This window comes from Pagrus pagrus (assembly GCF_965226575.1).
Source record: "Pagrus pagrus genome assembly, chromosome: 12".
Lineage (NCBI taxonomy): Eukaryota > Metazoa > Chordata > Actinopteri > Spariformes > Sparidae > Pagrus > Pagrus pagrus.
Window position 1 is genome coordinate 8845685 of NC_140196.1, and position 22818 is coordinate 8868502.

The following is a 22818-nucleotide window of genomic DNA, read 5'->3' on the forward strand; positions in this document are numbered from 1 at the left end:
TCAGTCAGTATGTTGAGCATTCATCTGATTTCAGTGAGATTTGTGCCTAAAAGTAAATCCACTTGTAAACATGGATACTATCTAGGTTTACAATGTAAACGTACTGAAACCAAACCTTTTGTCCGACGCCTCAACAATGCACCTTGATAATGGAGAGGTGTATTTAACCAGCAAACACTGTCAGTTTGTTGGCATTAGTGATAACAGCTCCGACCCCGCAGCTCTTCGCAGGGTCACAGGCAAACACGCGCTCGAAAAAGACCGGCAAAGACAACAGAACCACTTTTTTCATTCAATTTATTTTGTTAGTTAAATTTCTATAGCAGGTGAGGGAACATAACGGTCACACGAGGGTTTTTTTCTTGAGCATAGTTTTCAGAAGTCACAGTGTTTTAGACATGGACAAGAACATTTCTTTAAAAAAAAAAAAAAAAAAAAAATGACAATGAAGAAGGAAGGGCCAAGAGGAAACTTTTAAAAAACAAGGTGTAACAGTGACACAATCCTACACACCTTCTTCTCCTTCATGGTCCCCCAACTGCCCCACCAAACAAAACAAAACAAAACAAAAAAAGGCCTCTGCTCTAAAGTGTTGTCAACCCCTCCCTCCCCGAATCCCCCCCCATCCCAAAATGCAAACAAAACAACAAAACAAAAACAAACTCGCCAACAAATAGATATATTTATATATAATATATATTCACTCTTTAAAAATAGAACTTCAGTCTAGATACTAACATCTGTACAAACTACAAAAATAAAATTTTAATATAAATAATTTATATGGCATGACATTAACAATTTTTTTGAAATAAACTACAAACCAATGCAGGAGCTCCCCCCTCGACCCCCCCTCCCTTTTAAAACTCCTCACCACTGTCTGACAACACCTGCTGGCTGCCTATGGTCTGATCCAACTGTAATATGGTGCTTTGCTCACGTCGCTTAATTATCATTCACAACTGCACAGTAGCTACTTAACTTTTTTCTCTCATATTTACGAAAGAAAACCGAAGCTGCCACTTTGACAAAAAAATGACATTTTAAAAAATAGATCCGCGAGTTTTTCCCTGCAATTTAACCTGGCAGTGATGAGACCAATACTGAACAACAACAAGAACTTTGTAAAGCAAAATGACATGAAAAGAAAAAAACGCTAAGAACGAAAAAAGAAAACGTAACGTGGCATGTATGAGGTTGGTATTAGCGAGGAGAGCGAGGAATTAGAAAAGTGAGTGAGAGTCAGGTTGAACGTGTTACAACCCTAAAGCAGCCAGCAAAGAAAAAAAAAGGACAAAATAATTAATAAAATTAAATATAATCACTCCCTTTGCATCGGATTTTTAAAATTCCCTTTCAGAATAACACAGAAAGGTGAGCAATTGTCAAACACAAACGTGACAACTTCACCTCCCGTAGAGCTTACAAAAACTGCAGGAACATAAAAGAAAGAATCTTATCACAGCTCCTTCAAGTAGTTTAAAACTGCAGAGGACAAATATTTAACATGAAATATGACTCAGACGGGACTCTGCCGGCATGTCGGACAGACGTCAGACAGACGGACGGACGGCCCGCTACTGCTTCTTGACAAACATTCTGTGTCCGGATGAGACACAACAGGTACAAGTGAGAACATAACACTGAGCTCTGAATGCTGTGATAACACAAGAGAAAGGGGACAAATCGAAGGCACGACGGTTACTACTGTTAAGAAAACAGTATCTGCTGTGTAATTCTCTGCTTTCTTTTTTTTTTTTTTTTTACAGTGACAGAGAACTTCTACACTTAAAAAATACAACACAGAGCGTGTCAGTGTGTCAGATTCAGACTTTCTCACAGTGTAGTACTGCGACTTAAACCAGAGGGGGGAAGAGGGGGTACTGCATTTTTTTTTTTTAAGGCAAATCACTTAAAATTATTTTGAAGTGTAGCAGCAAAAAAAAGAAAAAAAAAAGAAAAGAAAATAACAATACAAATAGAAACACTGACATGTATGTTCAATAGCCTAATATCTTAATAACATCTCACTTTTCTGTGGACACTTTTTACATATAGCACATTTCTTATTCTATACACCGTGGAGGCCGCCCCACAAAAAACAAATAATCTTTTACATCTGAACTTTTACACAAGAGTATACCCAAGTTATACAGTACTCTTTTAAATAGCTTCCTTCTTTTTTTAGTATTAAAATATATACTCATAGATTTATATAATTCTTAAAACGTCTGTTTGTTTTCTTTTTACTTAATATGTCCTTGAAATAAATCCTCTCCTTTTTTGTGTGAAGTCTATGTACAGTCGAGAGTTCAAGACTCGATGGTGACGCCGCGCGGGCGTCAAGGTGCTCTGGGAAGCGGCCGGAGGGCTCGAAGAGAGACGGCGGGAGCGTGTGAGAGAGTCTAGCAATCTTTGGCTGACTGGATCCTCAACCCACCTGCAGCGGGAAAACAGAAGAGAGAGGGAAAAGGTTAGATATTGCTAAGAGAGACTAGAAATTGTGTCTTAAATTCAATATCCCTACAAGTAAGGTAAACCTACGGTTGATTGGTTGCTGACTCACCTTGTGTCTTGCCGAGCTGATGCTCCGTCTGGCTCTGTGTCGCCTCCAAGTCCTGGAGCTCTAGAGAGTCTCTCTTACATGAAGAAAAGTTTGTTTTGTCACCACAAGTCCTCTTAGTGGCCTCGAAACAGTCCGACTCGCTGTCCGTGTCAAAACCTTCATGCATGTAGCCTTGGTATGCCGCCCCCGGCAGGGTCGGATGCACAGCCACCGTCACGGAGGCTGTGGCTGTTACCATGGTAACAGGCCCCCCAGCGGAGCCCTGTTGGGCGGAGCTACTGTTGCTATAGCTCGGCCCTTTAGTCCTGTTTGGCTGAGGCCCTCTGCCGTTCTGCAGCCTGGGGCCGCTTTGACAAGTCCTCCCAGGGAAGTGAGCTCTGTCGCTGGGTAAGTTCCTCTGGAGGCCCGGCTGCTGCTTGTTCCCGTCCCAGCACGTGACCTGGGAGCCGAGAGGTGACTGTGCGTTGTGGGAGGATTCGTTCAACGGTTCTATCCTTCCACTGGTTGCATTTTCTCTGAACGGTTTCACCACCTACAACAGATAAAATCATCGTTTACTTTCAGAGAAACACATGAATTTTGATAACATTTGAAAACACAGGAAGGTTGTTTATCTTCAGCGTACCGTGAGCTTGGGGAAGCTGGGGTTCTTGCTGGCTTCCAGCAGAATGTGAGATGTTGCAGGTGGAACGCTGGTGTGCGTCGCGATGTACGCGTTCCGGTCACAGTACTTATAATCCTCCTCCCCGATCCCTGATGTGGTGGTCATCTCCGAGTAGTACTCAGAGTCCGACGACTCTGAAAAAGCCTGCTGGCGAGACGACCGCGGGTTGTGATGGCCTGTGTAGTACCCGTGGTGGGTCATTGGTGGGGGCAGCGGGGGTTCGGGGGAAGGCGTGGGCAGGCGGCTGGCGTTGTCAACCGGGGTGACCTCGGCTGGAGGACCCATCATGGACAGGAGGACTGGCAGGAGAACCAGACCGTTCAGCATCCCCAAAACAGTCAGGATGGCCAAAACAGCAAAGAAGTACCTGAAGGGCAGAGAAATGAGGCACGTTAGTTTGAAGTTTAGCTGGTAGAATCTCTTTTTTCCTGTCTGAAACAAGAAGTGAGACCAGTGAGTGCAGCTACCCACAGTCACACAGCCACATTTAATCTTATTTTCTTTTGCATCTTAAGATTTTTAAGGATTTGGCAAAAGCTCCGACGGTTTCAGAGCGTCAGCCAAACTCATGACAACTTTTACACAAATTGGACGGCATCGAACATTTGACAGTTTTCTGTTCAATTTTTCTCGTAATGTGACGAAAGTGGCCCCATGCTTTCCGCGGACAAAAATGCACACACACACATGCACGTGCACGGCTCCGAACACACACAGTTGGCACATGAGGAAGGGAAGTAGCTCAGGGGAAGAAGTCAGGGGAAAGCCCAGTGTTTGTGTATCAAAGGCAGGGGGGGCAAATCTGATTCCCCGCTCAGTCCAACTAAAACATGCTTTGATGCCTCCACTGCTGCTGCTACAAGACTTTCTCTCGCTCTGTTTTTCACTCGCGCTGTGTGTGTGTGTACGTTTTTTTTATTTTGTGTGTGTGTGTGCGTGCGTGCATCTCAGCGGAGCTCTGAGGAGGCCAGGGGTGGAGGCAGGCCACAAGAAAGAGCTCCACAAGAAAATTAGAGAGGACTCCACTTAAACACTAACAGAAAGCAGAGAGCGGGAGACAGTGAGATGCTAACCGCCAGCCAGACTTAAAGAGGTAAAAGAAAGAAAAAAATGATTGTTGGAATGAAAAGGAAAAAAAAGTCAACAAGCTGCGTCGTCTCCTCTGAATGGACGGTGATTATCACTACCACTTCACTTGACAAAGGTCACTCTTCAGGAACAAGTTTGCATGTTGGGTGTGATTTCACAAGGGCCCCCCCACACACTCTCTGGCATATTTTCCTTTTCCCACTTTAACCGCCGTCCTTGTTTTCTCCCTTTATCAGACGCATGTCATCCTAACCACTTTTGACAAAACACTTCAGGGAAGATATTTGCAATTTCTTGCCGTCTGCTGCCTTCAAACCACACGCAGACACTTCATCTGCTCACATGCAGACGCTGAAATCACAAATAGGTCATCGTCCCGTTTCGGGGGCCTCCTATGCTGCCCTTCAACTTCTTTACAAGGTGAAAAAACAAAACAAAACAAAACAAGAGGAGAGAAGAGTGAGACAGCGAGAAAGAGAGTGAGACGTTGGTGAGACCTCCAACAGTGTCTCACTGTTAGGAATTCTGTTGTTTATATAAACTGTAATCTTTTCCATTCGTTGTCAGGGCCTGGGGAGCCGTGTGTGAGAAAGACAGCGTAAGTGTTTACATGCCTGTACATATGTGCATTTTCTCCTGGTGTGTGTCTGCGTGCATGTGTATGCATGCTTGCGCGAGGACTCTGAGCAGAGCTGAATTAGGCTGGCTGTTTATTCAGTGCATTACAAGGCCAGGAGATGTTTACAGCAGTATATTTATGCTGCTCCCCAGCTAGTCGGCTCTGGCTTGCCCCATTCACCCGACCACAGCTACAGCTACAGCTAAACAAGACCTCCAACAGAGATACTAGACCCTTCTGTCTCTCTTTCTCACCCCGTCCTATGAGGACGATCTCTCACGCAGCCGTGGGAGACAAGGAGAAAAAACAAGATGCTCTCTTTTGCTCAATTTTTCTCTCTTTCCACATATTCACACCTCTTTATCTATCCAATCCGACACCGTGGAAGATTGGTTCCATCTAATATCCATCTACCCACCCACCAGGACCTCATATCCTCGCAAGGAAGCCACCCTCAGAGTCCTGCTCCTCCTCTCTCACTGCCTGCGTCTCTGTTTCTGCAGAAAAACGGTGCTTTTTATGTCATGGAGGCCTGTTGCAGTCTGTGAGCTCAAGGTTGTGGTTTCGGGTTTGGGCCCGGACCACATTCGGTTGAAAAACATCGAGCTATTCGCCTTTTTTTCCACTCTGACCATGAAACAGTGGTAGAAAACACACGCACGAGTACACACAATTTGCATGCCCGCGCGCGCACACACACAGACAGACACACACACAGTCAGAGAAGAGCGGTGTCTGTTGGTGGGCTTCAGACCATCTGACTGGCTGACCAGTTCAAATTTAGCTCCCCTTTTTACTACGGCACCCAACATGGAGGGAGAGAATGCCAAACGGATGACAGGAATTTTTACAGATTCCCTCGTGTGTGTTTGTGTGTGTGTGAGAAAGAGACACACACACACGCACACACACACACACACAGACACAACCCAGTGGGTAGCAGAACACTTCCATGTTTACGAGCAGCTGCTACACACCCTTGATGTTTTCCCCATTTGTTGTGCTCTGAGGTTGGGGAGACGGATGTGTGTGTGCCCAGAGTGACAGAACCAGGTGCATATTTGTCACTCAGGGTGTGTGTGTGTGTGCATAAATAGGGGTATAACATTTCCACCTGCATGCACCACTGACCCCCCACAAGGCTTCCTCCCGTCCCCGAGTGAGGCTAGACAACTGGCTCCGCGCACACACACCGACGGCGTAAAACCAAAACACTGCCTCTTCTGAGGCTAACAAATGGGCTGTGGAGGGCTATACACACACACACACACATACATTCACAGATGCAGTCACACGCACACATACACACACAGCGTCTCACCTCATGATGAAGTCAAACTCCGAGCCTGCCAGCATGAGAACGCCCAGCAGCGTGGAGATCGCTCCGTCAACCACCGGGGCAAACATGTGCTCCAGAGCCACTGCGGAGCGCTTGTTTCTGTTGCCAATCGCTGTCAGGAAGCCCTGCGGTGGTGGAGAAGGAGGAGAGGGGGGAGGTGGAGAGGAGAAATGAGTTGGAAATCTTGCCGATCACACAAAACTTGTGCTTGCGGCGAGGACTGGCACGCCTCGGGATTCCTGCGTTGGGTTTTGTTGGGGATCACTACGCTACACACAAATCTTTAATCACACTTTAGCACCCTTTACATTATTATTCTTGTAGCATTAAAAAGATACATTTAATCAATAATCAACAAATACATTTAATTCTTTCCTGAAGTAGGTAAAACCATGTATAACTTGCTTTGTAAGTCTTCTGTGGTCACATGTTGGTGTGTATTTAACAGTCTGACCGAAGCATCAGGTTTCAAGTAAAGTAGGTGTTTAATTGTAGGAGCTCAGCCCCCCTCCTTCACAGTTAATCCATGTGTGTGCCAAGTCTTGACTTACCAGTGCGATGTGAACAGTAAACTCCACTCCGATGCCCACGGAGGCGATGAGGATGACCACAGGGATGGCGCTCAGCTTGATGCCGATCAGACCCATGATGCCAAACAACTCCACCGTCATCATGGCCAAGATAAACACCTGAGAAGAAGACGAGGACGGATGAGAAGAGGCTTTTTCAGCTGACGGGGCTTGAGAAACAGTAGGATGAAGTAAAAATAACTAAAAATACTAAGAATATGTGTGTTTCCTTAATGGCTGAGTTGAGCCCCCTTTTGCCCGTTCACCCCACACAATCTTTGACCCCGTGCTCAGGAGCTCAACCACATGGCATCAAATTACCCACCCTGAGGCTAATACATTCCCCTTCTCCCTCCCTCCCTCCCTCGCTCTTTTTTCTATTCTTCCCTCCCAGAGGTGCTTGAAATGATTGACACTATTCATACACATCTGTCTCTGTTTGCGGAAAACAAATTCCCTCGTCTTTAACTAGATAGCAGCCTGTTTGCTCCTTTTTATCGTTTCCGAAATTTTTAACGCAACATCTTAGATCGCGCGGCGTGTTCACTTCACTAATGTCTTGCGATGTTACTGTAGACCACAATACAAGCAGCAACAACAAGTCTTATAAAACGAGAAGGGAGAAAGCGGTTCCCGGCCAACGGGTGCTTTTGATCCCAGCGGGGGCTCCGAGCTGGGGCACGGTTAAATTGGAAATGATAAAAGCCGTTTTACTGCTCGACCACATACAGGCCGGGTGAAACCTTCACAGGCGGGCTGATGCTTGGAAACGGTGCATGCATGTAGCTGCGCCTCTCCCTCTGAAGATTGTGTTGTGCTGCTGTCTCAATCAGTGCTGCTAGAGACGGCTACTTAAATTAAACACATTCCAACTGAATCTGGCACTGTTGTTGTGCTACAATTCACCCCCCCCCCCCCAAATGGTCAGGGATATGTGGATTTGTGTGTGTGTGTGTGTGTGTGTGTGTGTGTGTGGGTGAGTTTGGGGGGCCCTTAAAGACCACCGGTCCCACCAGCTTGTGTGTGAAATGTTTTCCAACCGCTGAACACTCAGACTGTCTCTTTCTCTCTCCCTCACACACACACACACACACACACACACACACACACACACACACACACACACACACACACACACACACACACATATCCCTGATGGATGGGTTGAGCAGGCCAAGGTCGCAACTGGGCAGATCTGTCCTGTCCCCAAGTCTCTCTCTCTCCCTCTGACAAAAGCAGTGAGAGAGTTGGAGGTAGAGGCTTCAGGAGGGCAAAGCCTTTCTTGCTCCTTTGCATTTCCTTTTCTAAGGCCGGCCCAGCCTACATTAGAATGACAAAGGTCCCCGTGTGTGTGTGTGTGTGTGTGTGTGTGTGTGTGTGTGTGTGTGTGCGTACTGGCCCTCCGCAGAGAAAAAGGGGCCCCCTAGACAGCGTTATTGAGCTGTGCTGAGAAGGGTGAGAAGAAAGTGAGAGGAAGAGGAGAGGGAGGAAGGCGCTAATGATGTTGTTGAGGTAGCGCGAGGTACAGACAAGATGGAGAAGAGGTGGATACGACGAAGAGTTTGTTGGCTTACAATGATGCCGGCAGTCCAGGGGTTGAGCAGCAGGATCGCGCAGACCAGGAAGGTGCAGGCCAGCACCACGCTGATCGCCAGCAGGAACCAGTGTCTGAGGCCGATGTACTGCTCCCAAAACAGGAAGGGGTATCCGTTCGGGTAGTTGAACACACCCTTGCGGCTGAACTCGTCGCAGACGGACCGCACGCTCTCGATGGCCTCCACGAAGTCGCCGGCCTGGCGGAGGCCGTTCAGGTAGAAGGGGAACTGGGCAAACTCCAGAGGCTCTGCAGCTGGGACTGCAGGAGAGGAAAGGCTGAGGTCAGATCATTTGGTTTTGGGGCATTTTCCGCTGTATCCAAAACAATAGGATGAGACACTTACTGCGCAGATTCTCCCCTGTAGTGTCATACTTGTCGTGAATCCACTCTCGAGGATGGGGGTAGAAGTTGGCCTGAGAGGCAGCATAGCCCAGAGGATCGTTACTGACCCACACTGTCAGGTAGATGTAAAAAACCTCCGGGGGGATCAAACCCTCTGCATCCACCAGCCGACGAGATGTCAGCTGGAAAGGAAAAAAAGATCGAAAGATTGAGTTTTTTTTCCAGAATAAAAAGGTCAAAATAAACTGATGCTGTCTACAATACCACACACAGTGTACATGTGGATTCTGGTTTAAAGTATTCCTTGTAGCCTGTGGACATACCTGGCTGTAGTTGAAAGGCTCTTTCTTGGAGCCGGTCTGGATGAGGAGCTTGTACGCCAGAGCTCCGTCCTCTGTGCCGTTACGATAGCTGTCAGAGGTAATCCTCCCTGCCTGCCAGTCAGCATCGAAAGCAGCCTGGAGACCTGAAAATAAAAAGGATTATTGCAGTTTAAATATATAAAACATTATGGTTTCTATTATCATAAAATGATGGGAGTTGTCCTGCGTGTCTGTCAATGTGGGCGGCGAGTCTAAAAACGTGAAATATCAAGTTTCCTTTTCTAATTCTTTTTCTTTTTTTTGTTTTCAGCTGGCTCTGATTGACCTGTTAGCTATCACTTCCTCCTGACTGGGCCTCTGACACGTCCTTGCCTGAGGACACACACACACACAAACCCACACACACACATGCAAAGATAACCTATGACCCCAACCCGTCTACTGCACCCCTGAGCCCAGGTGGATGGGCGTAAACAGCATGACTGAACTCTCACTCACCCTTCGCACATTCTCACCCCTAAGCACACTCCTGCAGTAAAAAAAAAAAAAAAAGCACACCTGAAAAAACCTGTTGCACCCTCTGCCGGATTCTGACATCACTATCAGACACTCTCAGGGGGACCGAGGGTAACTTACTACCCGACTCACTCAAAAAAAATTACATCACTGAGCCTGGATTCTTACCTCGGAGCCAGTCCTGGAAGTAGTGCAGCCACATGCGGGGCAGCTTGTTGTCGCTGTCTCTGACCACGTATCTGACGGAGTTGAAGGCGTTGTGCAGCTGGATCAGCAGCCGCTGCGACCGGGCGTAATCGAATCCATCCATGGTCACCAGGTACATGTTGTAAAATGAGAAATACTTGAACTGGGCATCGATGAAGTCGTACTCCTTGGTGTCGCGCGGCACGATGTCGGTCAGGTAGAGGCCGTCGTGCACCATGGTGGTCCCGTACAGGCTGAGGCCCAGGAGGCCCAGGAAGAGAACCACCACGATGGCTTTGCTTTTGGGCTTGAGGAGCAGAGGGGCGTATTTCTCCCTGGCGAAGCTGGACAGGTTCCAGTGCAGGAAGGGCAGTGGGACGCACTTCTTTCCCGATTTGGAATCCTCCACCTGGGCGAGGAGGTCCCGTGTGGAGCTGGAGGTAGGGGTGAAGAGCTGGGAGCCGTAGGGGTCCGGCACAGAGGTGGTGGTAGGGGTAGGTGTGATGGCTAGGAGAAGAAAGTGGATCGTGAGTCTTGATTGCTTTACACAAAATAACATATCATCATACGCTTGATGTAACTTTATTTACCCTGGGGCTGTGAGGTGGGGCAAACGATGATGGATGGCGGGCTGGTGGAGATCTGTGAGGTAGGTGGAAGTATGGTGACGATATGCTGCCCCGCTGCGTCACACTGCGTGAACGCCTGCACGGTGGTGGTGATCTGCGTGCTGGTGGTGATTGTCGACCCCGCTGTGTACTGGTGCGCCGTGGCCGTCGTGGGCGTGTGCGGCTGCTCTCCGGCGTCTGACAGCTCGTGCGGGGAGAGGTGGATGACGCGGTCGGAGCACGGGCTGTACAGGCAGCAGAGGACGTCCAGACGCTTGTCCTCGCGCCGGTGGAGGTCCAAACTGAGGATGGCGGGGAAGATGAGCAGCACCATGGCGAAGTTAAACACCACAACAATGGCCGCCTGGAGAGGGAGAAAAACAATGTGAGAAAAGACAGAACAGTATGTGAAATTACAGACACCCTAGAGTCAGCGCTCCTTCTCTCTCTCTCTCTCTCTCTCTCTCTTTTCTTTTTTTTTTAGTATCTCAGACCACAGCCTCGAAAGCGAAGAAAAGCCTTACTCTAAATCACCAGCCAGGAATACTAAGCGAGCCAGAAGGGGGAGAGGGAGAGAGAAAAGAAAGAAAAGAGTCGCCAGAATGAAAGAACTACTAGAAAGAGTGAGAGAAAGGAGCAGGGAGGGAATATATATGTTGCGAGTCTGAGCAAAACCATCACCCTTCACTCACCCCAGCAGCCCCTGAAGCTGACATTCTAACTGGCTGTGGTTTCCAGTGTGTGTACGTCTACGTGTGTGTATTTGTGTGTGTGTGTGTGTTTCAGACCACCCACAGTTAGTCACAGATCAGAGCAAACCGCCTTGACGGGCCAGTGATATACTGATCCACTCCTCCCTCCCTCTCCCTCTCGTTCTCTCTCTGTCTGTTCATCACCCTCTTTGCTCTGATTATTCCACATTACACACATGCACAAACTTATGCACATGTACACACACATGCAGAGACACACAAAAAAATGTTGGCCCTGTAGGTGCGACTGCAATAAAACAGGGAACAAAGCCTTTCCCTGCTCTGAATAAGTGTCACCTCTCTTAAGTTATCTCTTTCATTTTCAAAGGAGCCCCCCGGCCTCTCGGTGTGCGATTGTGTACATGTGTTTATGTCTGTGCGCATGCGTTCATGTATGTGTGTGTGTGTGTGTGTGTGCAAAACATACCTGCAGAGAGAAGGCTCGCAAGGCAGGGATTGGTACGAGAGCGGCCATGAAGAAGGCGATCATGTTGTTGACGGAAGTCAGAGCCACGCTGGTGCCGGTGCGACGCAAACAGTCTCCTGTGCGATCCTTTAAAAGAAACAGGGAGAGTGATGAGAGGAGAGGAGAGGAGAGGAGAGGAGAGGAGAGGAGAGGCTCAAACATACCTTAAAGGGGATGTTACTTCCAGCCTCTGTGAAGGAATGAGCCAACAGAAACATGTCATCCACACCGATCCCTAGCGCCAGGAAGGGAAGCACCTGTGATAGGAAAGAGTCAGAATGAAGTGTCTGACATCAGAATCTGGACCTTAAAATAAATCTTTCATTAATTTAAAACAGTTAATGCATGTATGTTCCTTCGTCGTACCTGTGTGGTGGCGGCGTTGAACGAGAGGCCGAGCAGCGAGCAGAGACCCAGCCCTGCAGCCACCGACAGAGCCACTAACAGCACCCCTGCCAGGCCCACGGCCCCCTGAGACTTGGCGCAGTCCCACCTCAGCATGGTCACACAGGCGTAGGCCAGCTAGAGAGGGAGACATTCAATATTAGTTCAATGCTTTTCACTTACAGGCCGTAATCGACTCACTTAAATCCATCACTGTGCTCACCATGAGGAGGTATCCGCCGGCCACCCGGATCACGCTGACATCGGAGAAGGATTTCATGATGTCATTGAGGGTGGTGGTGGAGAAGGCGTGGATGGACTGGCTGGAGTTGTCTGGGATACTCTGGTGGACAATCTGAAGGATAAAGATCAATTAATACATACGATAAAACTCATAAAAGAAGAAAAATATGTCAAAAAGAAGCTGAACGTGCGAAAAACAAACTTCCCGGGCCCCACATGTCAGGGGACAGAAAAAAGCACCCCCTTTCCTCTCCCTTTGAAATGTGTGTGAAAGTGAGTATGAGCGTGTGTGTGTGTTTTTACATGTGCTAGCATGTGTGTGAGTGCGTGTGTGCGGATGACAACTGAGGAGTAATGAGCACAGATGCCAGAGGTTGTGAGGTCAAAGGTGAAAGAGATGGGATCACATGGCCTCAGAGGAGCTTCTCTCTCCACCCCGAGCCGACCGGAGCGCCCCTCTGAAGCTGTTTACCTATCCGCATCCAGTCGTCGTTCGCAATCTCACATAGATCCGATCTTGTTCTTTAATATGTCGAGAGGAGGTGTCGCCTATCTGTCAGTTTACGTTGGAGTCGGTTACCCCTCCTCCCTCGCCTATGTCCCCCTCCTCCTCCCCTCTCTCCTTACCCTCACCGTGGTGGGTGTCAGCTATCACAGCAACAGCTTGTTCCTATAACTAGGGCTCTGACAGAGAGAGATGGCTGGCCTACCACACACACACACACACACACACCTACTGCCCTGGTATGCCCTGCGAGTCGCTTTACAAGGGAGCTGAAGACTGATGGAATTCAGACACTGCAGAATAAGTCCCATGCGGCGAGTGTTCGCCAGTGCGTGTGTGTGTCAACCAAAGCAAAACAATCCTCATCTTCCTTTTACTTTTCTATACTACTGTGTCTGTGTGTGTGTACGTGTGCTCTCACCTCCACAAACTTCCTCTGCCAGGACTCGAGGATGGCGGTGGCCTTCTCCTCGTTCCAGTTTATGTCGTGGATCTCGTAGTCGTCTTTAAAGTGCTCGTACAGCTGCTTGGGACTCATCAACAGGAACATGGTTTGGAGAGCCTCCGCGCTGCGAAAACACACGAGCGTAAGCTTAGGACACATCAGAGATGTCACGCTCCCCCTGCAAACATGCTTTATTGTGTGCTGAGCTGAGCCGAAACCTCCACAGCATCATCCATCTCACAAGTAGCACACTAAAAATCATCCAGTCAGACTGTTTAGATGTTCTCAGTATCCTTTTACCTAAGCATGAGCCAGTCTTTCTGTGAACGTCTAAAGGCAGGTGCCGTTTCTTCCAGGATTTGTACGCCTGCCTGCCTGCCTGCTTGTGTGTCTGTCTGCCAACGTAAACAACCAAAAGCAGGTGTTATCTAGTCTGCCTGTCTGCCGGTCTCTAGGCTGCGATCCCAGATGTCCTCAGGTTTTCTTGGCACAGCCACGGCCGGCAGCAGTGCTGCTGAAAACGTGAAAGAAGCGATCGTAAATCACACCCCTAGAGTAAGTGTGGCTCTCGCAGATGGGACTGGAATCCTCTTTCATTCAAGGCCCTGTTGGGCCTGTGTGGGTCGTGATCTGGGCTCTGACCCAGTGCTGTCACTCCATTTGAAGTGGCCATGCTTTTAAATCCAGCTGAAGTCAATGGGAAAGTGTTTTTTCTCCTTCTTCTCTATCTTCTTCATGTTTGGTCCCTTACACAACAAACGTGTAACAGGGTGAGGGGGGCAGGAGGGGGCTTTATGTGGCTGTCAATCATCTTTAATTGGCCTATCCTGGACCGGGGTCATGCAGGAAACCGATCCCTCTCGGTACGAGGCATTCCTAGCATGTGTCTGTTGGGTTATTAGGGGTTACACGGATTCCACGGTCGCGGCGGCTCACAAGCTGATGGGCGGACTGGCTGCCTGCTCGGCACAAATCCCCTCCCTCTCCTTACTATTACATCTTCCAATAAGACGAGAGCAAACTTAAAACCCTCCTCTGCGGTGGCTAACCTCTCTTTACATGTCTTAATAAACACACACCTCAGCAGAGTCTCCTGGCTGTTCTTGACCCGCCCTCCCAGGATCAGCTCCTCCTGCCAGTGCATGAACTTCCGGCTGAAACCGTGGCAACCGCCCTGGAGACGCCCGGCAATGTCGGGACTCTGAATGGATGAAAACACAGGGAAACATGTTAGGTGTCTATGTGGTTCATCTACCTGTGACTTCTCGTTGTATATAACGACTGAACTGTGACCTACCTCTCCTTGCTCTTTGTTAGGTGCACTGACGGGGCAGTCGGGGTCTGACGGGTCGAGACACGGCCTGTTCATGTAGGCATGCCCCACCTAAGGAATCAAACAATGCAAATATCAGTATATGGGGGAAAAAAAGCATGCAGCTGTTGTTGGTATAAGTAAGCCTTTAATTCGGTGAATCTGTCAGTGTGTATTTGCGTGCCCCACCTGGGCTTTGTCCAACATCTCCTTAAATCCCTCCAGTGACGTGAACTGACTCAGTTCCTCCATCAGCTTGACAGGATCGAGATTCATCCACTGGATATCTGGCATACCCCTGCAAAGCAAAGGCAACACAGATGAGACAAGAACTCGCAGAAGAAAGCGTACAAAATAACTACGGCTGCGTCGCTTTGCATTCCTGCCAGAAAACCTCTGATTCTTTCAGTTCGCTTTAATTCTCTCGCCCTCGTCGGGCAGGGCCACGCAGGAGGCTAGCTGCAGATACAGGATAAAATAGCGTTTATTATCCTGTTTCACGCCGCCACAATGCCCGGGGAAAAGGCACGGTGGCTGCCTGCTCACTTCCATTCCTCAATGTCCTGCACTGAGTCATAACGATTACCTCTGCCTCCCAAAACATCTTGATAAGGAGGGAAGGAAGGGGAGAGGCTGGGCAGGATGGATGGGAGGGAAATAGGTGAGGGAGGAGAGGAGAAGCAAAGGGAGCTCATTCTGAGCCTCTCCTGTACCATCCCCTTCAGATAAATGCATTATTTGCTCTATATTAAGGTCTGTAAATCTACTCTCTGAAGGGTTTTACATGTCTTGACCAATAAGTTAGCCTCAAATTTAGCTCGATCTCCCGCTTCAGCCTACCCAAGGCTGTTTTTTTGTACCAAAATATAGAAAAGAAAAAGTGGAATGCTAAATTATTGGAAAGATTTTGTGATTATGTGCTAGAAAACACTTTGGATGCACATGTTCTGCAGCAGGACAAAGTAAGAAAGAAGACAGACAGAAGGGGAGGAAAATAAAAGAATCCCAAAGTATCTCAACTTGAGGCTCAATCTCCCTCCAATGGCTCATGAAGAGAGCTCCTCTCCTATTCCCACATACCAGGGTCCCTTTTGCTGCTGCTTGCAAAGACACACTCCTTTATCAGCTAGTTTTTGCTTGAGTGAACCGGGCCTGGGCCCTTTTGTTTTTTCATAGATTGCTGCTCTTTGTTCCCCAAAGTTTTTTCTCTCTCTCACTCTCACTCACTTCTCTTCCTCACTCTCCCTCTTTCTCCCTCTCTATCTCAATCTTTTCTCTCTTTTTTTTTTTTTTTTCTGCATTTAAAACCACAGCTGAAGTGAAGCGGAAGCTGACTCGGAGGACACAGGCCTCAGCGACCGCCGCGAGTTTCCCTTCACGGCTTTTTTTTTGCTTTTAAAAAACATTTAATAAATAACAACAGATGCTGAACACTTTGTGTAATTTACAGGAATTCTTGAGAGACGTGCGAATCATCAAAGACCCCCTTCTCTGCTCTCTGTCGCTCTCAGTTCACACGGGCCAACTGGGAGATGCAGAGGATGGGAAACTTGTGTTTGTTTCTGTGTGTGCTGGCTTGTCATGCAACATACTGCTGTCAGCTCTGCACAGAAATATAAACAAATAATTTGTTTGCAAAGAAACATCTGCTCCGATCTAAACTATCTTTTATAAACTCGATTGAAATATCACTTCTGACGACACACAAAAAAAGCCCTCTTTCAGTGACTCAATTTCTCAAGAGAACTTCCAGAAAAAAAAAAGAGGGAGAAAAAAAATCCGCAAATGCCCAAATACGCCGCGACTCCGCTGTTAACCGTCTTGTAGCCTCTCTCTCTGTCTTTCTCGAGGGACTTGAGGCTTGAATACTGCCCATTTTATTTGTTGGACAACTTGGGAGCTGGGAGCCCGAGGCATTACCATGAGAATGCCGAGTGTTAGCCGTGAGCTGACAAAGCCGGCCCCCCTCCCTCCTCCGGGGCCCCTGCACTGATGGACACTCACTCGTAAACTGAAAGAATGCTTACCATTGTCTGACCCAAAGGGCTCCCCTGCCACCACCACCACCACCACCACCGCCGCCGCCGCCGCCTCCCCGCCCTCCGTTCTACCAACCCACCACCCAGTTGCTGCTGCAGCCATCTCCTCTCTCTCTCTCTCTCTCTCCATCCCTCTGCATCTCTCCCCTCACTTTCTCTCTTTGAATTTCTCTGTCAGGACACCCCCCCCTCACCCCTCCTGTCCCTCTCTGGGCCCGAAAAGAACTCTATTACTGGCCGCTGTCAGTCACAGCACCCACTGACAGACTACTGAAAGCCCAACTGTATGTCTCCATCCAGCTAAAAGTTACAGGACCCCACCAAAAGTCCGCAACTCAGATGGAAGCAACGACAGCAACGGGAGAGCCAAGATTTTCTATGAAACGTTTTAATATGCAAAGGAAGAAATGGAAGTTGAGTCAAATATTCCAAGACTTACGGTAAATAGGCGGAGCCTCCTTGAAGTTTGGCCCCTTCCCAAAAACAATCCAGTGGGGTGATTATCATACAGGGGAATAGCTTGTCAATCATCTGGGATCGGGAAATAGAAAGGAAGCGGGATTAAACATCATGAATCAGGAGGAAATATGTAAGTAAAGAGCCAAGACGCTCATTTTTTTGGTGAACTTACCCTTTCAATCATGACATTTTCTATAATAGGGACTCCTGATTTATAGCATATTTTGTTAAGATCCCAAGATCTGCAAGAGAGAAAACAATCATGATTGACTGATAATCATTTACAACAAGAAACGCTTTCACGTCACATCGTCTGTGGTCCACTTACTTTCCAAACAGTGACACCTGAACCTTGCTGGCGGACAGGGCGGCCTCCATGTGAACCAGCAAGGCCTCCTGGGTAAGTATATTGGTGCCCTCTTCTTTGGGGGTCTGGATGAGCATCTGTGAGGTAAATACTGACTCCTCTCCCTGCTTCTCCCTGGTGTAGTGAAGCTCCGTGCTGACCCGACTGCCAGCTAGAAAACAGAGAATATAACGGGGTAAATAATTGGCCTCGGCAGCTCGGCGGATAGATAGACTTTACATTATTCATGCATCGGCGCAGGATTTCTACAAAGACGCACACACAGATGCGGATCGTGTAACAAAGTGTGTTACATATGCACACGCACTTGCACACAGAACACACACATATATCGACCAACGCCCTTGGCCCTCGCCAGTGTTGGTTTTGAAGGCACTTCACACAAGCCAGCGTCTGGCCAAGAGAAATGAGTAATACAGCTTCTCATTGGCTCCTTCTGTGAAACAGATGTGCCCTGTTAGCTCGGAAAACCAGCCCTTCTGATGCCCCGAAAACCCTCTGCCACTCTTCTGGAGGCAGCAGATATATTGACAAAGGCATTTTGAATATATAAGGAGAAGAGAAGAGAAGAGAAGAGAAGAGAAGAGAAGAGAAGAGAAGAGAAGAGAAGAGGAAATCAAAGAGCTTGGAGATACAAGTAGATGAAGAGAGCTAAATAGACTCATAAAGAGATAAATATGGATGTCAGTGGTGATGATGAACAAAAAAGAGATAGAAAGAGGATGAAAAAAAAACAACAGAGAGAGAAGCTATGTTGTGCTGTGCGGTAGACTCCAGCCCCCTAATTACAGGAGGTTGCCCTGAAAAGAGTTTGCCAGCCGGGGGGATCTGTGCCTGTGCCAAGTGGACATGAAACATGCCGCGCTGGATCACAGAGGGCCCGTCTGCCCCTCTCGCTGTCCCACTACATGACAACCCCAGAGAGAGAAAGAGAGAGGGAGGGAAGAGGGGGGGAGAGAAGGGGGGAGGTTTTGGAAACAGGGGCTACCTCCTTCTTAATTCTAACTCTCGTCACTCTTTTACTCACTTGCCCTGCGCTCAATCCCGCCTGCATCTATCCTCTCATACTCTTTAATGCTCCCTGTCTGTCTCCCCTCTCTCTCTCTTACTCTCTCCCCCACGCTCTCTGCACCTCCCCCAGCCCCGAGCTCCTATAATTGATGGCGAGAAAAGAAAAAACAAACTATTCAGCCTACGCCGCGAAAAGTGTGAGATCAGGTTCGAAAAAACTCCGGGCCTTGGAGACACGGTCCAGCTTGAGGATATAAGGTCAGCTCGTTTATTTGCAATCATGGGTGTCTGACTCAGTGCATCCCAAAAGAGAGGGGAGATATAAACTCAAGAAGGGGACTCGTCGCACATCTGGTCCAACAAAATGTTTAAAGTCGAGAAGTTTTTATAACGCTTTAATTCCAAGCGAACCACAACAGTGACATGCAGGAGAATTTCCTTAAGACTTTTTGGAAGCTAATTTTTTTAAAGAGTTCTCGGAGTTCTTGCCGGTTCTTGGAGTTTATTTGTCTTTTATTAAAACCGTTTTCACAGATTGCGCCTTGGTGTTAAAGCCGTCGCTGCTCTGCTTCCTTGGCGCACCGATTTCCAATCAAAAAAAAGGGCTACTACAAAATGGAACCCTTTCCGTTCGCGGACCTCTTTGACATCTGTTAAACCTTTTTTGACATTTCGTATGTTAACCTCTGCAGTGTGGGGTTTTGATCCCAACAGGAACTGGGTGGCTCGGAGAGACTCTGGCTCTGTAATTACAGGCCTCCTGAAGTAAATTATAGCTATTTGTGTCTCGTTCCTCCCATCTGGACCACCCAGGCAGCCAGTCCTCTCTCTTCTCCCTCTCCCTCTCTCTTTCTCGCCTTCTCTCCTCAACCCCTGGTCCGGCCCCAACCACCCAACTCTGAGCTTCTCGCAGCCACTCTGCTCGCTTCTGCTGTGCTCAGTTCACCGCTCGCTCCAGAAGGAACCTTTCTTTTCTTATCTGTCTCCCCCTCTCCTGGTTTCTCTTCTCCTTTTCCTCCCTCTTTCTCCTTTTTCTTCTTCTTTCTCACTCTCTTTCAATCCCCCCTACCCTCTCCGTGCACTCAGCCTGCGCTCCACACAGCCTTAAAGAGACAGTTCCCGGAAATTTTCCCACCCTGGGAAGAAAGCGCCTTTGAGCCTGGAAGTTTGGGGGTTTCATCACCCCGGCGGCGGGTAACTTTTTACTACAGGAGCAATTTTATAAACATGAAATGATGAAATAAAATAATAGATCAGAAACTCCTTCTGAATCACTGCCACAGTTCTTACACTGGATCTATTTTTGCGAAACTCGACCACCATCTTGCAGTTTCGACTTTGTTGGGTGCAACATGTGATTTTATTTACTAGCTTAATCACTTAAAGCACTTTCACAACAGTTACGACATCGGGGAGGTGAAAAGCTAATGAAAAATGTCATAACAAGCACTGACATGGTTTCATGGCAGTGGGCGTACAAATGCAACGTTTGTATGAATGTGTGCGTACATGTGGCTGTGTGTGTGTGTGTGTGTATGGGTGCGTACACTGGTGTAAACACTGGGCCCTGTCTCCACCAACCTCAGTCATTTCCTCCCCACCTGACCCTTCCATCCACAAAAGCCGAACACCCAGAATCCCCTAACCTGGTGAAATATGCGCGGCTTCTCACATCTGGCTTCTAGGACGGAGGCGAGGCCACATTTAAAGTGCTGTGTTTCAAATTTATTCTATTCTATTCTTTTCTTTTCTATTCTTTTCTATTCTATTCTTTTCTATCTTCGTGGCTTACAGGCCTAGTCCCAGTTCCAGGCCATGCTAGGTCAGACCAGGCCACCTTCAAAGTTCAGTGTGGTAGATTAGCTGGATTAGGGGGCCTCTGAAAGGCCCCACGCTGCTATGGAGGAAGAGCCAAGACGAAGAGGGTTGAAAGTGACATGTATGCTTTTACCTGCTACGTACATGGGAAGTTTCCCGATTCACACAGCTTGACCACATGCGGAGAAACCAACAGCTGATTTCTAAGCAGAACCTCATTTAAAAAAAGATCGAATTAAGGGAAAAGGCATTCCAATCACCGTAGAGTGGCAACAATATACATAAAAAAAGACAGAAAGCTACTCTTTGGCTGCCATCTTCTATTCATCATTCACTCTCACCCATCTTTTTTCACTAATAAAGGTCCTTTATTTCTTTAGATTTTCAGCTAAAGAGCCAAATGAGAAACTCATTCTCTTGGCAGCCTGGCACCCAGCATCACACACAAAAAAAACCTCTTGGTCCTTTTGTCACAAGTGGACCCACCAGAATCACGACTATGCCCCACTTTGGGTCCTGAGCCCGGCCCTGCCCTATGGCATTCCCTAGCCAGGGCACCGCCTAAAGCAGGCTGCCCCCAGCAGATGGGCCATTCCTCCATACAATCCTTCAGTACAGCAGCTCCAGACTGAATGCACACCCTTTTGTCATTCAACCCTTCAATTTCTTTCAGATGTTTCCCAACAAACAGCGGAATAAAATAAAGAGGGTTTTTTTTTTTTTTTTTCACAACAAAAGCAAATGGACCAAAACTTTCCCAGCCTGTAAAACAATGCAGGAGTTGGCGGTGGGAGGGTGAGGCTGGGGGCGAGAAAGAGAAGCTGGCACTTTGGTATCTTACCTATAGAAATACAGTGTGTGTGTGTGTTTTTGTCTTCACGCGCACGCTGTATCTGTTCATTAATCGTCGAAGACAGTTGTGTTATTTTGCAAGGAGAAAAATCCTACTTAATGTGTGAACATAAGAAAACAAAATGATGCGATTTAAAGCGTTTGAAGCAGCGGCTTCAGTCGTCATGACAAAAAAACAACCACCCTGAGATCACACCTTCAAAAACAGTATAAAACAGTGAAAACAACATGAAAAATCAGTTTCACTTACATTCTATTCAGATGTGCCAGTGGTGTTAGCCACCACACATAAATTTCCACCAGGGTTGGCATTTAGGCACTTTCTATTTCCATATGTATAGGCTTGCCTCTGCTAATTATGCTAATCATGGGCAGAGTTGGCCACTGTGAAAAATAGTCACATTAGACACTCCACTGACCGCTAATACTGCTTAATGTGTGGTTGAAACATACATTCATCCCTGCCTGAAAGGCAAAATTTTTCCACGTTGCTGGTCTCATTCAGACAAGAAATGAATTTATTGAGCCCGAGAACCATTTCTTTTTTCCCTCCCAAGTACCAAGAAAATGTTCAGTCTCTCTCCGTCCCACTCTCCCTTTACTTTTTTATACTTCCACGGTGTAAAGACGGAGGCAAATGGTGCAAACTCTGAGGTGACTGGTGCCGCTTTATTTGCACGCCGACCAAAGACAAAGGTTGCTCTTCAGCTGGGTTAAGAAAGGGTGCCACGCTATATTGATTGAGTTTTCATTATCCTGTTTTCAGTCGCATTGCAGCCTTTTCTCCCCGTATAGCATTCAGTGTTGCAAAGACTGACAGTCCAGTGCCCTTTATTATAAGAGCTTTGGCACCAAAACAACAGCTTTAAATGTGGATGTAACGCTGGATATCTAGTCTTAGGTGATGTATACTTTTGTTTTAAAATTTGCTACTTAAATCAGGTAGGGAGCAGAGTGTGTTATGGAAGCAAAAAGCCATGTGTCTGTCATATGCACATGTATCCATAGCTGCTCAATCTGTGTTTATTTGTTGGGGGGTGGTCTCGGTCTCACTGTTAGAGAGAGTGTGTGTGTTGCTTGGGTTGGGGGGGCTGCTGAAAAAGGGGATGGAATGAGGGAGACTTGGATTGAGGGATGGCGGGAAGAGGGGGGGGTGAAATAAACATTTAGAAGTGACCCAGGTTGACTCTGGTCTTGTTTGTTCTCTCTACCAGTGAGGTCCCGGGCCCTGAGCGCTGGGAGTTTATTTATCTAGCTGGGGCACCACCGCGCACTATTCACCTCCAATAATGCCTCATAGAGCTCCCTTTCTCTGTCTGAACTGGGGCGCTGTGTGCGCTCCGATGAATTATAGCATTTACCTGCTGTGCCGCTCTGAGGTTTGTTTAGAGAAACTGCTCCAAACACTCGAATGCCCACGTGTGCATTCGCTCATTTGCGCAAACTCAGACGTCTTTTTAATCAATCTGTTTCCTGTCCTCTTCATATCTGCCAAAGACCGTGTCTGAGTTCCCCGCTAGCCGGCTAAGCTAAGCAGTCTCTATGCATTCATGCTACATATGTGAACTGCGTATGGTCTCTACCTCCCCCTTTCCTATCCTCTTTGTACACGGCCTCTTTATGGGACATGTGGTGCGCCTGCTATCCGGATAGGCCCTGTCTCACTGCACTCATATTTGGACAGCTTGAGTCTGTGTACATGTCTGTCATGCCTCACCCAAACTCTGCCAAGAAGGATGAGTTTAGT

At 47.7% G+C, this 22818-nt stretch overlaps 1 protein-coding gene across 1 annotated transcript in view; it reads right to left on the reverse strand.

Annotated features, from left to right (window-relative positions):
* Positions 1–280: 280 nt before the first annotated feature.
* Positions 281–22818, reverse strand: part of ptch2 (patched 2) — a 27302-nt gene continuing 4764 nt past the window's right edge. Inside the window, exons 3-23 of the mRNA XM_084369433.1 lie at positions 17352–17541; positions 17196–17265; positions 17004–17095; positions 14715–14823; positions 14511–14597; positions 14293–14414; positions 13190–13337; positions 12244–12375; positions 12003–12158; positions 11801–11893; positions 11598–11723; positions 10401–10782; positions 9793–10317; positions 9109–9251; positions 8787–8967; positions 8421–8701; positions 6829–6966; positions 6260–6402; positions 3192–3597; positions 2567–3098; positions 281–2440 (exon numbers count right to left, since the gene is read on the reverse strand). Coding sequence (XP_084225559.1) covers positions 2406–2440; positions 2567–3098; positions 3192–3597; positions 6260–6402; positions 6829–6966; positions 8421–8701; positions 8787–8967; positions 9109–9251; positions 9793–10317; positions 10401–10782; positions 11598–11723; positions 11801–11893; positions 12003–12158; positions 12244–12375; positions 13190–13337; positions 14293–14414; positions 14511–14597; positions 14715–14823; positions 17004–17095; positions 17196–17265; positions 17352–17541 — 4091 coding nt within the window. The 3' untranslated portion in view covers positions 281–2405. The remainder of the gene's footprint in view (positions 2441–2566; positions 3099–3191; positions 3598–6259; positions 6403–6828; positions 6967–8420; positions 8702–8786; positions 8968–9108; positions 9252–9792; positions 10318–10400; positions 10783–11597; positions 11724–11800; positions 11894–12002; positions 12159–12243; positions 12376–13189; positions 13338–14292; positions 14415–14510; positions 14598–14714; positions 14824–17003; positions 17096–17195; positions 17266–17351; positions 17542–22818) is intronic.